Source organism: Doryrhamphus excisus, chromosome 4 (genome assembly GCF_030265055.1).
Source record: "Doryrhamphus excisus isolate RoL2022-K1 chromosome 4, RoL_Dexc_1.0, whole genome shotgun sequence".
Taxonomy (NCBI): Eukaryota; Metazoa; Chordata; class Actinopteri; order Syngnathiformes; family Syngnathidae; genus Doryrhamphus; species Doryrhamphus excisus.
The window spans coordinates 24,227,786-24,242,353 of NC_080469.1; the positions used below are offsets into that span (position 1 = coordinate 24,227,786).

General features: G+C 38.1%; 2 protein-coding genes across 4 annotated transcripts in view; one reads left to right on the forward strand and one right to left on the reverse strand.

Annotated features, from left to right (window-relative positions):
- The first annotated feature begins 1,176 nt into the window (after positions 1-1,176).
- LOC131127799 (proteoglycan 4-like) lies at positions 1,177-10,833 on the forward strand. 2 transcript variants are annotated; one of them, XM_058070039.1, is made up of 6 exons: positions 1,177-1,303; positions 3,725-3,862; positions 7,543-8,682; positions 8,786-8,854; positions 9,003-9,097; positions 10,197-10,833. In XM_058070039.1, exons 1-5 carry the CDS (start codon positions 1,259-1,261, stop codon positions 9,063-9,065), a joined length of 1,455 nt encoding a protein of 484 aa, XP_057926022.1. In that variant the 5' UTR covers positions 1,177-1,258; the 3' UTR covers positions 9,066-9,097; positions 10,197-10,833. The 2 variants fall into 2 exon arrangements, with proteins under 2 accessions (XP_057926022.1, XP_057926023.1); XM_058070040.1 differs by having other exon boundaries at positions 1,224-1,303; positions 3,728-3,862.
- Positions 5,915-14,568, reverse strand: part of gak (cyclin G associated kinase) — a 31,380-nt gene continuing 22,726 nt past the window's right edge. The window contains exons 29-30 of one of the 2 annotated variants that reach the window (XR_009129560.1): positions 7,386-14,545; positions 5,915-7,310 (exon numbers count right to left, since the gene is read on the reverse strand). Coding sequence is in view for 1 of the 2 variants with exons in the window: in XM_058070037.1 (XP_057926020.1) it covers positions 14,444-14,545 (102 nt within the window). In the remaining variant the exon portion in view is untranslated. Of the gene's footprint in view, positions 7,311-7,385; positions 14,546-14,568 lie in introns of those variants that run through there. The other variant, XM_058070037.1, reaches the window with a different exon arrangement.

Sequence of the window (14,568 nt, forward strand, 5' to 3'; positions counted from 1 at the left end):
GCAGAAGTTGCTGTGCCAGTTGCGCTAGTTGTCGTTGCCAGGACACCCTATGCGAGTCAAGGTCGGCGTTCTAATCTGCGTTCACCGTCTGCGAGTATTTAATTTATTTATTGATTGAGTCCTAATTTATTTGTTTTAAGTCAATTTTATTTTTAACTGAGTGGGAATCAAGTCCCAACTGGACAACAGGAATTACTTTATTGGCAACTAAATGGATATGACTGCGGTGTACCCCAGGGGTCAATCCTGGGACCAGCATTGAAGTTTAATAGCCATATTAAATCAATCCAGAATAAAATAAATTAAAATTTAAAAATAAAATAATTAATAAATAATTAAATAAATTGAATATATATATATATGTATTTTTTTTAAATCAAAAATATATATTTTTAAATTCATTTTATTGATTTTTTAAATGATTTTTTTTTACAAAAAAAATTCTGACAAATGAATATAATAGGACAGGGGTTCCCAAACTTTATCAACTCAGGGCCCACTTGAAAAAATGTCTTAGGCCAATGAATATATTTTTTAATCGTGCAATAAATATTTTATAACAAAAGTATAATAATAATAATAATAAGTTTAATAAGTGTAATAATTACATTAATAAAAAATTACAATGAAAATAATGTATATTAATGAAATTAGTTACATTAATTAAATTAGTTACATTAATTAAATTAATTAATAAAAAATAATATTTGCAAAAATAAATGACCTCTCACAGCCCCCCTGCAGTTCCTTCACAACCCACCAGGGGGCCGCAGCCCACACTTTTTAAAATTTTATTATGACATATTTATATTTATTATATTATTTTAATAATAAAAAAATAATAATTAATAAGTGTAAATACAAGACCAATCGGATTTATTTATTACAAAATCCAGTGAAATGCCACTTGAACTAAAGTTGAGACCTGTTTTTTTTTGTTTTTTTTTTTAGTGAGGTGGGGGGGGGGGCAACTTCACTTAGGTCATTTCCCCTCATCAGCTCAGCTTTTTCTGTTAATTTTCTGTTAATATTTTGACAAAATCTCACAAAAATTCTGCTTTTTTCCCCCCATTTCTGCTATTTCAACTTATCTTTATCGTGGCGGCAATGGCAGAAGTGGGATGATGGGGGAGTGTCAGTGAGGAGGGTGGTGGTGGTGGGTGGTGGGTGGGGTCACGTATAAAGCCTCGTCAGTCGGTGGTCTGCGTTCTTGTGTCGCTGCTTCTTCTTCCTGCCTCTGTCCTCCTTACGCGTCAACATGCCCAGCAAGAAGAAGAAGAACCAGCGTCGCATGCGGAGAGTGGTAAGTCACTACACGCTTGGATTGTACCACGTGTCAAAAGTATGGAGACACTCTCTCATTTAATGTAATGGGAAAGTGTCCCGATACTTTTATATATATGTATATGCATGAATCAATGTGCATGTATGTATACAGTACCAATCAAAAGTATTAGGACATGTTCTCATGTTAATAAACACAAAAAAGTCCCAATACTTTTGACTGATATACTGTACATTCAAGTATATACAACCAGTTAAAAGTATTAAGACATGTTGTCATGTTATTAAATAGAAAAGTGTCTCAATACTTTTGACTGGTAACGTCCATCCATGTTAAATCCATGTCGGGGTCTCGTATGTAAAAGTTGAGGATGGATTAAGTGGAGATTAGGCGTGCGGTTTAAATAGCCTGACATTTAGGATGTTCAGGGGGACAGGACGTGGAGTGCTTTGGAGTGAGGGGGTGTGCATAGGGGGGGGGGATTTGGGAATATTTCCCTGCCTGTGGTGCAAATCCATCACTCGCATTCCTCCCAGCTCGGAGAGTCACCATCATGACGCCAAAGCAGACATCAACAATCAACTGATGATGACTGATGGACCATCGTTAGAACTATTGGGGTGGGGGTGGGGGGGCGATTAAGAGACATTCTAGTGACTAATACATAAATGGGCGTGTAGGGCAAGGAAACTGCAACATACTGGTTTGAATGCGTTATTGTTGCTAGGCGGGCTTTGACCTGGTTGGGAATAGTCAAGACAGTGCATGATATGCTGCATGGAAATAGTCGGGGTGGGGGGCGGGGGGTGTTTGGATGACACTTTTCTTACATTATTACTCTGTTGATTTGTTTTAAACGATACTATGTGGACAGAAATATCAGAAAAGACACATTTTCATGATATAATATTAATAAATTTAAATAAAAATGAAAAAAATAAATATTAATATACCTTATAAAAACAAATAAATATAATATAAATAAAATCCTTGGCAATAAAATTGCATAATTTGCAAAATAATTGGTAATAATTTTTTTTATTAAAATATTACTACTGAATAATAATATAAGTCAATTAAGATATAAATAAAAAATAAAGGTATATTTCAAAAATAAAAATTAATAAATAAATATCAGGACACTCCTTTGAATGGAATAATGGCCCAATTTGCCAAATTATGGGTAGCATTTTTAAATTCTTAAGCTAAAATATTATATAGTACAAATACATTAAGATAACAGTAAAAACTATTAAAAATGAATGTAAAAAAAAACCAAATGAAAATAACAAAAAAAAATATATAAGGAAATACTTTTAAATTGACTTTAATTACTTTAATAATGACTGTTAAATGCTTGGCACTATTTAAAAAAACATTATATATATATAATATTTAAATTTAAAAAATATTAAAAATAAAATATAGAACATAAACATTTTTTTAATGCAATATGTTTAGATTGTTTTATTTTATGATAATAATATAAATACATTTCTATAAAATATATAAATTATAATGTATATATAAAATATAAAGATTTTCAAGAATTAATAAATATGAGGTTGTTTTGAATTTGAATTTTGAATGATGTCATTTGTTTACTCCCACATGCACGTAAACGAGGCAACGTAACCTAGCAACTCAACCTCTTTTGTGACTACTTTTGTCATGCTGGAATAGTTTTCCCAACGACGTTCAACTTCCCAAGCAGTGGATTCCTAACCGGTGCTCCACGACTTTATTTGGTGCGGTGTCAAAGAGGAAGCCTGCACAAGATCTCCGACTCGGTCGTGTCGTCTGAGCGGCCGCTGTTGATAACGAAGACTAAAAAAGAAAAAGTCTCTCGGGTCGGTCTGGGGCGTCGCGTTATCACCTGTGCAGATAACAGGAAGTGGCAGCTTTACTCCATGTTTGGTGGGCTGGGAGGCGGGAGGGGGGGTTGTTTTTGTTGGGGCACACACACACACGGACCCGCCACCCTAACAAAAGCATTTTTCAGCCAGCGATTAGAACCCGATGATGCGATTAGGCCCCGCTGTCTGGCGCGGTCGTTGGTTTTGCTGACTCGTGTGGTTTTCAAGCTCGCCCGCTTCATGGAACCTGTCAGGACGCTTCTGATTCTGCCTAATTAGCTTCCTGTTACATAACGGGGGAGCGGAGGGGCGACGCTTGTAGAGTACAAGTCCTCCGAACACTTTGGACACTGGTGTCAAATTCAAGGCCCGGGGACCACATTCGAGCCGTCATGTCGTTTTATGTGGTCCGCAAAAACATTCTTTTATTATTTTATAAAACATTTCTATAAATAAAGTTTATATATTTTAATTGTATTTTTTAAACTCTTTTAATATTGTCTTCGGACAATATATATATTTCTATAAAAATATATTATTTTTGGAAGACAAATATGACGAACCTCTCTCCTGGCCCTGACAGCAGGCCCTGAGGAGAGCCCTGGAGGAGCAGCACGCGTCCACCTTGCCCACCAAAGCCACGCCCACCAAGAACCCGAAGGCGAGCAAAGACAAGACGGAAGCGGTCCTGCCAGCTAAAGACGCCGAAGCCGTCAGTGAGGTAGGAACCGCCGGGTAGATTCTACTCGATTTGTCTTAAAGCTCCCTCTCATGCTAGAGGCTTCACTACACATTCTAAAAATATATATATTTTATTGTATTTATTTTTTTTATTAAAAAAAAAATCTATCTTGTAGGCTTTACTTTTGAGAAAAGACGTGCTAAAAAAATCACGTTCAAGTGGCAGGTTGTGTTTTTTCAGGCTTCACTACACATCTTAAAATAAAAATTTCAAGATAAAAATTTAGTATTAGAGTAATGTGTTTATATAGACCAGCATTTTCAGAATTTTAATTATTTACATTTGTGTTTAATTTATTTATAAAAAATATTTGTATATTTTTTATGAAGATAAAAAATATGACATTTTTATTTTTTATATTATAAAATAATTTATTATTTTTATATTTTTCTAGAATTTTTTTCTCAGAATATTATAACTTTTTTCCTATAATATTAGAACTTTTTCCACAACTTAATCTTCCCCAATTTTTTTTTAAACTCATAACTTTACTACTTTCCAAAAACAAAAAAGTGTTATTTTAATGCTTCAATTTTTGGTTACTAAAATTACATTATTTTCCCACCTAATATTCTTTTAAAATTAGAAAATGTGCTTAAAAAAAGAATTTTGGTCCTGTTTTTATGAAGTCATGGACTAAAACAGGCTTTGCTACACATTTAAAAATAAAACCTGGCGCTCTAAAATCATTTCCATGTCACGACAGTAATAGAATAGTAGAAGGCGGGACTTCTTTCATGACTGACTGGCAGGGAAAATCATTTTCACCCTGCGTAGGGCGGGGCCTTATGGAAGGATGAGGGGGAAGGATGGGGCTTAAACGATGGCGTGGTGATGTTGGGCGGCGAGTGGGAACAGCGTGTTCCATTTCGCAAGGAGGTGGAAAGCCTGCTCCTTCTACATTATTTACACACCCACAGCACTGTTCCTCGTGTGGCCACATGAGCGGGGGAAAACATGAGTAGCATAACAACCTACAAGCGCAATCATCATCCGAATAGCGCTCGATGCTACGTGTGTGTGCATGGTGAGCGCGCCAACAATGGCGAGCATCCGTGGCATGCAGGCTGCGAGGCCCACACGTCTATGCTAGTTGGCATCAGCCATGCTGGGAAAGCGATCTGTTCCAGGGTCAAACTGTGGCCAGGAAGAAAGTCAGGTGACTGCTTTGAAGGGGAGACACCTTGCTTATGAAAATATCGATAGAATGTCCAAAGGTGCAAAGACGAAAATGTCGTCTTTGGCTTCATTTAGTGAATTGATTAAAGACTGCCCCCGCTGATACAAAAAGGTACTGCACACATGGTGCTTAACACACATGGCGATTCGCTGTGCTTTAGGTTTTTTTTATTTTATTACGATTATTATGATTATTTTTATATATATATATATTTTTTTTTTTTATTTCCCATATTAGGACTTATTTCCTAACTTCATTTTCTAAAAATAACTTTATTTTGTATTATTTCTCACATAATGTGAGAAATAATAATAAATGTGTACGAATATAATTTCTTTTATGTTATTTAAAATATATTTTTTATAAAATGTGTACAAATGTAATTTAATTTCATTTTTTTCTATTATTTAAAATATATTTTTTTATAAAATGTGTACAAATATAATTTATTTTTTTTGTTATTTAAAATATATTTTTTATAAAATGTGTACTAATATAATTTTTTAATGTTATTTAAAATATATTTTTTATAAAATGTGTACAAATATAATTTCATTTTTTTCTATTATTTAAAATATATTTTTTATAAAATGTGTACAAATATAATTTCATTTTTTCGTTATTTAAAATGTATATTTTAAAGTTTAAAATATTTTATAATATTAAAAAAAAATGAACAAATAACATTAATAATTATATTTACTGGATGGATGTCATAGTGTGACACTTCATAGCGTGAAGTGTTCATATTCATAATCGTGGTCCAAGATAGCCTCCAGGAGGGGAACATCCCGTCAAGCCTGTGTCCGCCCCCCCGCCCCCCCTCCCATCTGTCTGTCCTGCCCCTCGCCTTTTCCTGTCCGTCTTGCTTGAATTGAAGCAGACGACGTGTGACAGTATCAGCGTAGTTTGCACCTAGCTGCGTTTTCGGGCCTCCCTGGAGTACGTGCTCAGTCAGTAAGGAGATAGCAAGGACATGGGGGTCGTGTTTAGCTGGCTGTGGGGCCCAAGACGACTGGTCACGCCCGCTCTGGAGGACGCCACCATCACGAGGGTAAGTGAATATTCAGGGCCTCGAACATGACTTTTGTCGTTACTGCATACCTTTACTTAGATATGCAGTTACAAAACGTTTTGAGACAAAAAGTTTGAGACGTACAAAAAGTTTTGAGACATATTCTCATTTAATAACATGACAACATGTCTCAATACTTTTGACTATTATAGTGAATATGCACCTGAGTATCCAATATCGGTCAAAAGTTTTCATTCAATAGCAAAAAAAGTGCCCAAACTTTTTTTCATAATATTTTGAAGTTATTCGCCAATCCGAGCCACATGGTGTTCTAGTGGTTAAACATGGCCCCACACTCAAAAAGATCTGGGTTCGAATCTCTGTGTGGAGTTTGCATGTTCTCCCCATGCATGCAACCTAGTTTTTTTCCAAAAATTACAACTTTATTTTTCTTTGTCTATCGTAATATTAATATAATTATAATTATAAATATTATTATAAGTTTTAAATAATAATTTAGTTTTCCTTTAATATCCGAATTTTATGCTATTAAACCCTGACATTATTTTTCATCATGTTATATAATTTATTTTTTTCTTATATTTTGACTTTTCTGCCGTTTTTTTCTCCAAATATATTAACTCTTTTTAAAATTATTTTCTGATATTATTATGACTTTATTCCTATAGTAGCATATTAAAAAATTAATTTATTTTGTTTCTCGTAATATGACGACTTAAAAAAGCTGTACTGTCTGTACTACTAAAATGAAATTTTTTCCTCATAATATTACGGGTTTATTCTCACAAAATTGATATTTTTTTTGCTGGAATAAATTTTTTTTAATTAATTTTTGCATTAAAAAAATCACATATTGCAACTTTGTTTCTAGTAATATTATGACTTTTATAAATTTGCTTTAATATTTCAAATTTTTGCATATATGTTCTTATAAAATTGAGAATAAAATGTTTCCAAATACTTTTTTATTCTTGTAATTATCCACTCATAATTTGATTTATTCCCATATTTGAACTTTTCCCTAACCTACTTTAGGTTTTAGTGGTTCGATAGCATCGTCTGTCATATTTAGAAGTGGATCCCATTGTGTCCAAGTGAAGTGTTTGTATGTGTGCATTACAGACAAAAAGAGACCTACCGCCCACGCCGTTTGCCCCCCTTGGCTTTTGTCCAGGAGAGTCACTCAGCATTTGGGTCGCTGTGTTGGTAGCCTGCAAACATCAAATGTGAATTAAACGTGTGCTTCCAAAACAGGCTAAATAATTTAACATCGGACGTTGACTTACAATATTCATGTGGCTTGACACACTTGGCTTCAGTGGTGGGGGGTCGGCGACACGATGGTGGCAAGAAGGAGAACACTTTGTTCCCTGCAACCGCAACGATAACCTCTCTGTCACCACTTTTCTTCTGGATCTCACTTACCTCATGTCCCTGTTACAGACGCAGCATGGCGGCCAGACCGAAGTCGTTCAGACATCAGGACCAGCAACTGTGGAACAGGCCGTCACCAGCGCACCTGAACCAGATCAGGCACCAGAAACAGTTGTGGCTGGAGAACCGCAAAAAGAACAAGCAGCTGAAGCAGAAACCGTAAAACAGGAACCCAAATCCATTGAGCAGGTTGTTGCTGGAGTACCTAAACCAGAACCGGATGTCCTTAAAGTGCCAGAACCGGTTGCCTGCTGCATGCCTGACCCAGAAGTAGTCGTTGAAGCACAACCGGCTGTGAACGTAGAAGCAGAATTTGTGGATCAGGTTGTCGCTAGCGTACCTGAGCCAGAACAAGTGGCTGGAGCAGAACCTGCTATCCAAAAAGTTCCAGAAAAGGCAGTGTGTCGCCTCCCTGAACCGGAACCAGTAGATCAGGTTATCGTTAACGCGGCTGAGGGACCGGTCGTCTGTTGCATCCGCGACCCGGGACCGGTACTTGAAACAGAATCTGCCCTTGAAGTAGAATCAGTCGATCAGGCGGTCGCTTGTGTACCTGAGCCAGAACAAGTGGCTGAAGCAGAACCGGTTACCCAAAAGGTGGCGGAACATGTCGCTGCTTGTATCCCTGACCCAGAACCAGTAATTAAACCAGAACCTGCCATTAAAGAAGCGGCAGAATCAGTAGAGCAGGCTGCCTCTAGTGTACCACCACCAGCGACTGCGGCAAAAACGTACGTAGAGGAGGTTCTCACCATCGCACATGAATCAGAACATGCGTCTGAAGCGGAATCTGCAGTCCAAAATATGGTCTGTTCCACCCAAGACCCAGAAGTAGAAACCGTTGCCCAAAAAGTGGTGGCATCAGTACACTTTGTTGTACCAGAAATGGTAAAAGCAGAACCGGTTGTCCAAGTGGAAACTGAATCCGCAGAGCAAGTGGTCACTAGCGTACCTGAAACAGAAGCACCAAAGGCTGAATCCGAACCTTCCCAGAAGGTAGCACTTGAGGAACCAGCTGCTAAGTTAGGAACAGAACCAGAAGTGCCGGTTGTTGGCGGAGTAACAGAAGCAGCTCCAGCTGAGAAGGATGAAACAAATGCGGAGGTTCTGGTCAAAGATGTGACTCAAGTCCCTGAGGAAGTCAAAGAGGTGCTTGCCAGAATTCCCTTCTATCCCAAAATCAAGGATGGTTGAAATGAGTCCTGCATAAAAGCTAACTAGATGTTTTTGCTGTCATCTTCTTCCCTTCCAGGAAGCTGCTACCAACCTGAAATGTGTGGAGGTACTCTCTGAAGATACCAGTGTACCATCATGTCAGATGGTGAATAAGACGCAGATTTGTTTTATGAAAATTCAATAAATCTGGAAACGATTCAGATCAATATCGTAGAGTCTAGGCACTAAATTTCAAGGGGATCGCATGTCTGGAAAAGATTTGCTAGCTAAAGAGTTTTGTTTTTCTTCTTCAGGAAATGTCAGTGGAGGCGGTGCTGAATGGACACGTGGCTCCAGAGGTCTCCATCGAGGGCTAGAACTTTCAACACAGTCCATTTTTTTTATCTTTGTAAGTTGGAAACATGTTCGGATCCAGTCCAAGTTTTAAGGCAATGAAAATCCAAGGCTATAAACGTTATCCACAATGAGCAAAATGGGCGAACAGGAAGTACGGTACTAGGTACCAATCTTGGTTCTTTGGGACAATTCTGTTCTGGGTAACAACCTTCTGGGCCTCTTTGGTGTGGTAGCCAACTTATTCACTGGGTCTTCCTTTGCTTCTTTGGAATCGATCATCCTTGGTATGTAGACCCTTATGTAGACTCCATGTAGAATCGTCCTTCTTCCTGTGTTGGGTAGCTAACTTATTTTCAGGGTCATCTTGAGTATTTGCATCTTTGGATCCCATCTACCACAAATCTGCACCTTTGCAGAATTGTTGTCATTCAGCCCCACTGGAAGCTTTCCCAGCAATTTTTAAGGTCATGCCACAGCATCAGGACTTGGACTAGGCCACTCCAAAGTCTTCATTTTGGTTTTTCTTCAGCCATTCAGAGGTGGACTTGCTGGTGTGTTTTGGATCATTGTCCTGCTACTGAACCCAAGTTTGGTCGGATATTCTCCTTCAACAGAATTCATGCTTCTATTGATCACAGGAAGTCTTTCCAGGTCCTGAATCAGCAAAACAGCTCCAGACCATCACACTACCTCCACCATATTTTACTGTTGCTATAATGTTCTTTTTCTCAAAGGCGTTTGAGGTTACCTTTTCGCCAGATGTAATGATACACACCTTCTACACAGATCAATTCTGTATCGTCAGACCACAGAGTATTTTGGGGATCATCACGATTGTTCAGAAGTGGTTTTGGTCTTGGGACTTTCTGCTCAGTGCAATCACGTTTTTTCCACCCATATTTACATTTGCTTGTTAATCTGAAACATAGAAGTGGGACAAAGGGAGAAGGGCGCAAACACTTTTTCATGCCACTGTATAATTTGGAACTTACAACTTACAATATTCATATTTTTTGGATTCTTTCTTGGGAACTTAGTCTTGGGAACCCTCCACTAGTTATCGTACCTACTTAGTTTCAATGTTGAGTAACTACAGTACATTCCGTCCTCACAAACAGAACAAAACCTGCTAATGTTTCTGTCTCTTCCAGATACAACATGGACATTTAGTGGACTTGAAGACAGGAAGTCCTAGCAGGAGGAAAACAGATGGCATCCATTCTTCATATTCAGAGTTTAGAACAGGAAATTGAAGGGACATCTAAATCTCAAAAGTGAGTTTCTGGGGTTGGTTCTTGTCCCTCCCAAAGAGCCTCGGGCAAAACCCCAAGTGGAACCATATTGTGGCTCGTCACGAGCGCATCAAACATCAGTGAACGAGGCTTCGGTTCTGGAGAGGGACATGAAGTTGGTTTCAAAGAAGCACAATTATTCTGTATGCTTTTCTTTCGTAAAGGACCCTAAAATTGGCGATCTGTGGCATCCTACTTTTCGACATGTGTTCATTGGGGTGCCGTCACCTGGTCATCAGAGAATTATTGAACTGAATTAACGGAAACACGGTTTAATTAGCATGCTAGGACGCTATCAAGACACATCCTAAGCGATGTTTTATTACAGTTTTCTTATTTTTCTAATTTTTGTATAGACCGTGCAAAGTACTGGGTTTTATTTTCCGCATGGAAGATGTTTGTCTGAACAAAGCAACACATCGGATGGGATTGTAATTTTTTTTTTTTCTTCAGATGGCTTGACCTTTGAAATAAAGCTGCCAACTCTTTACGATGACGTCTGTGTTTTGTCTCCATTACACGTAATTTTAATTCCGATATATATTACAATTCTTTTTCAATTATTTTTGCGCTTTCACCCAATCCTGGGTTTTTCAAAATGAATTCATAAATCATTGGCTTATTATTAATCAAATATTCACATTTAGTGTATATGTCAGGATTGTTACTGCCACCACAGGGAGTACCAATCAAAACAGGAAGTCAAAAAACACCAATTTGAGTCGATGTATGTATCTATATGTCTACTATATTGAGTAAAATGAGTATGAAGGTGACTATAGGGGTGTTATTTCATGTCTTGAGGTCTCTAATATTAACGCCCAAACCTGCATTTAGGTTGTAAACAGGACAGCAAACATGAAGTTCTTAATTCTTGATATACTCTTTAGTTGGTAAAAAGATGTTTTGGTGACTGATTTGATATGGCTGTTAAAAGGTTAGATCTGCACACCAAGGTTTCGGACCTGGTCTTTAGTCTCTAGTGCCAGTGACTCACACAATGACTCTACAGGACTACAGTCATCTGGAGATAGTGACAATATCTGTGTGTCATCTGCATAATTATGATTAAAATATCTGTAAAATTTCTGCAGAATTAGACCCAAAAGCAACATATATAAGCTAAACAGAAAGGGTCCAAGAATGGAGCCCTGAGGAACTCCATATGTCAAAGCTACCCAATCAGATTGATAATTCCCAATTGTCACAAAGTAACTACGATCCTCCAAGTAGGACTTTTTAGAATTTTAGGACTGTTCCGCTGACGCAGCTAGTCTCAATAAACTAGCACTGGTATTCTCATTTATACCCCCCCGCCCCCCATTTTTTGCTGTTTTTAAAATGTCTTTTTGTCTTATTCTCAACCAAATTTTTCAGAAATTACTAATTAATTTTGTTATATTAAAAAAATACAAAGTTATTATATTTGAACTCTGCAACACTAAAATTACATTACTGTTCCTCACAATATTGAGGACCACTTCTTTTCTTGTTTAAATCTTTTAACATTTGGACTTTATTCCCATAAAAAAAAAAAACTACTATTTCAACAAACTAAATTTTCTTCTCATAATTCTGACCTTATTCCCATATTTTGACTTTATTCTTGGAACATTATAACTTATCCCTAATATACCTAATTCTCCACAAATGACATCATTATTCATTGTATTGTCATATTTCAACTTAATACTACTAAAATGTTATTTTCTGTCCATTCGGACATGAATGGTCCCAAGCTGCACTTTGGACACCCCTGTATTATTTTATAGATATACAGTATTTGTATTTGAAGAGACAATAAATAAATCCATAATATGTCATTTGGATCAAACATCTTTTAATCATTCCTTGTGGGTGTTTTTTTTTTTTGCATTGAAATCTACATTCATGATATTAGTAGGACATAATTGGTTTGGTAGAGTAAAACACTGCTGATGTGTGCTATTGTGTACTCCGTCCTGATGCTTGTCACGATCATACTGTCAAAATGTCAACTTGATTTCAAACACAGGGCAAAAAAAAAAAAGTCATTTCTCCTGACTTGGCCCCACATTGGTGTTGGAATTGAACAAAGTAGTGAAAAAGAACAAAGAAAGTATAAAAAAAAAAGAAGAGAAAATGGAAAAATAATAAAGATGATAATAATAATATATTTGTAAAGGAACATTCATATTCATAACTGATACTTTGGAATGAAATCAACGAGGCTCATCATGATCAGCCGTCCTGCTCGCTCATTCTATATATTAGAATATCAACGCCTAACTTTTATTACGCATGAATAGAAGTCACTACAGCCCACCCTCCCCCACACAAAGCCACAAAAATAATAATAATAAATAAGAAAGCAAGTGATTGGATTGGTCCATGAGGTAAAAAGTGAAATAAAAGCAGAGTCATTAAGGGTGATCTTATTCTTACAAACAAAAAAAAAAAACACACACACACGTCACTCAAACGCCCAAGCTGTCATCCACGGAAAGTCACTTGATGGATGTTTGATATTTACAACGATGGCTGAGACAAACAAACACACACACACACACACACACACACACACACACAATGGACGCCAAAGACCACATTCAATCACCCTGTTCTTTTTTTCCTTCCTTTCATTTGTTGTTTTTTTCTTTAATGTGCTCGTAATGAGGCCCTCACTTGGATTTTTTGACAGCTGTCAATCAAACCAAAGGCCAGTATTGTGCAATGCCACTTAGCCAACTGTATGCGCTCCATTCCGAACCCCATGCATCGCTGATGACGTAATCCTGGAGGTGTATCCAGTTAGCCACATAGCATAGCGTGATGCTAACTGTCACAATGTTGTGAAATCGAGGGTCGGTGTTTGTGAGCCTGCGCTGCATGCCCCCCCCCCCATCAGTTAGGATGCATGTAGCTACTGTATGCTCTCCCTCCATCACTAAGAGTATCATTGTTAGCATGCATGTAGCTACTGTATGCCCTCCCTCAATTAAGAGCCTCATTGCTAGGTTGCATGTAGCATTTAGGTTGCATGTAGCTACTTGTATGCTCTCCCTCCATCACTAAGAGTATCATTGTTAGCATGCATGTAGCTACCGTATGCTCTCCCTCCATCACTAAGAGCTTCACTGCAGTTAGCTGCATTGCACAGCATGACTCCGACCGTATTGGTCTCCCTCGGTCGTTAAGTGCCTCAATGTTGGTGCGCACACAGTTAGCAACACAGCGTCGCACGATGCTTACGTGGCATTCAAGTCTACTGGGAAGTCAGAAATTTCCTCCTTTAGGGGGTTACCATGTACGGCAGTCACGTGTAAACGAAAAAAAACTGGCTGACGAGCGTGACAGTACGTTAGAATAACATTTGTAAAAGGTGCTATCTGATGATATAACCACGTTAAAAATAGATACATTGTCAGGGTCCGAGTAGGAGAGGAGAAATACCTGACTTCCCAGAACACCTGGAAGGCAGCACGAGCGCAAGATCACCGTCCCGTCATTCCGGTGCCTGCAGTTAGCAACGTAGCATAGCACGAGTGTCTGGAACACTTCAGCTACAAAAACAAAAACAAAAAAAAAAGAGCACTTTTTGAGAGCAAGAGACTGCCTGTTTGCGTTTATACTGAGCCAGTAACGTGCAATGAGTGTGTGTGTATTCATCAAGGTAATGGGAGAAGCGGTACATTTAGTATTCCTGTCCAATGTTCCTTGTCTGTCGCTACTTTTCCAAAGCTTACCAGCCAGTTTCTCCATTTGGTAATAAAACAATGCTAATGTTTTTCATACTTTTTCAGCAGTTCGATAAACCGCTTGCTTGCGATGCTCACAGGCACTAACACATATCGGCTGTTAGCATCATACGTTTTTTTTTTTGTGTGAGTTTGAGTGACCACTTGAGGTTTGGACTGGTTCTACCAGCCAGGAGGCAGAAGGAGACGGCAGTCAAGGATGGAGTGGTCCGAGAGAGGACACCTCTCAAAAGCAAGAAGGCCCAATGTGGGCTCAGTCCAGTCCAATCTGGCCCAGGATAAATCTTTGTTCGGAAGGCCAAATCCAGTCCATCTTAGCACGCGGTCTGGTCCGGTTCGAGCTGAACGCAGACCAGCGACCATATTACCTTAAAAGAGCGCTTTCGATCCCTGGTTCTCAAACTCTGACCAGGCGTCGTTCAGTTCCATGAAGATCATCTTAGCGTATTGCTCGTAAGGCTGGCCCGTTGCCTGCAAACAATGAGGGACCACCA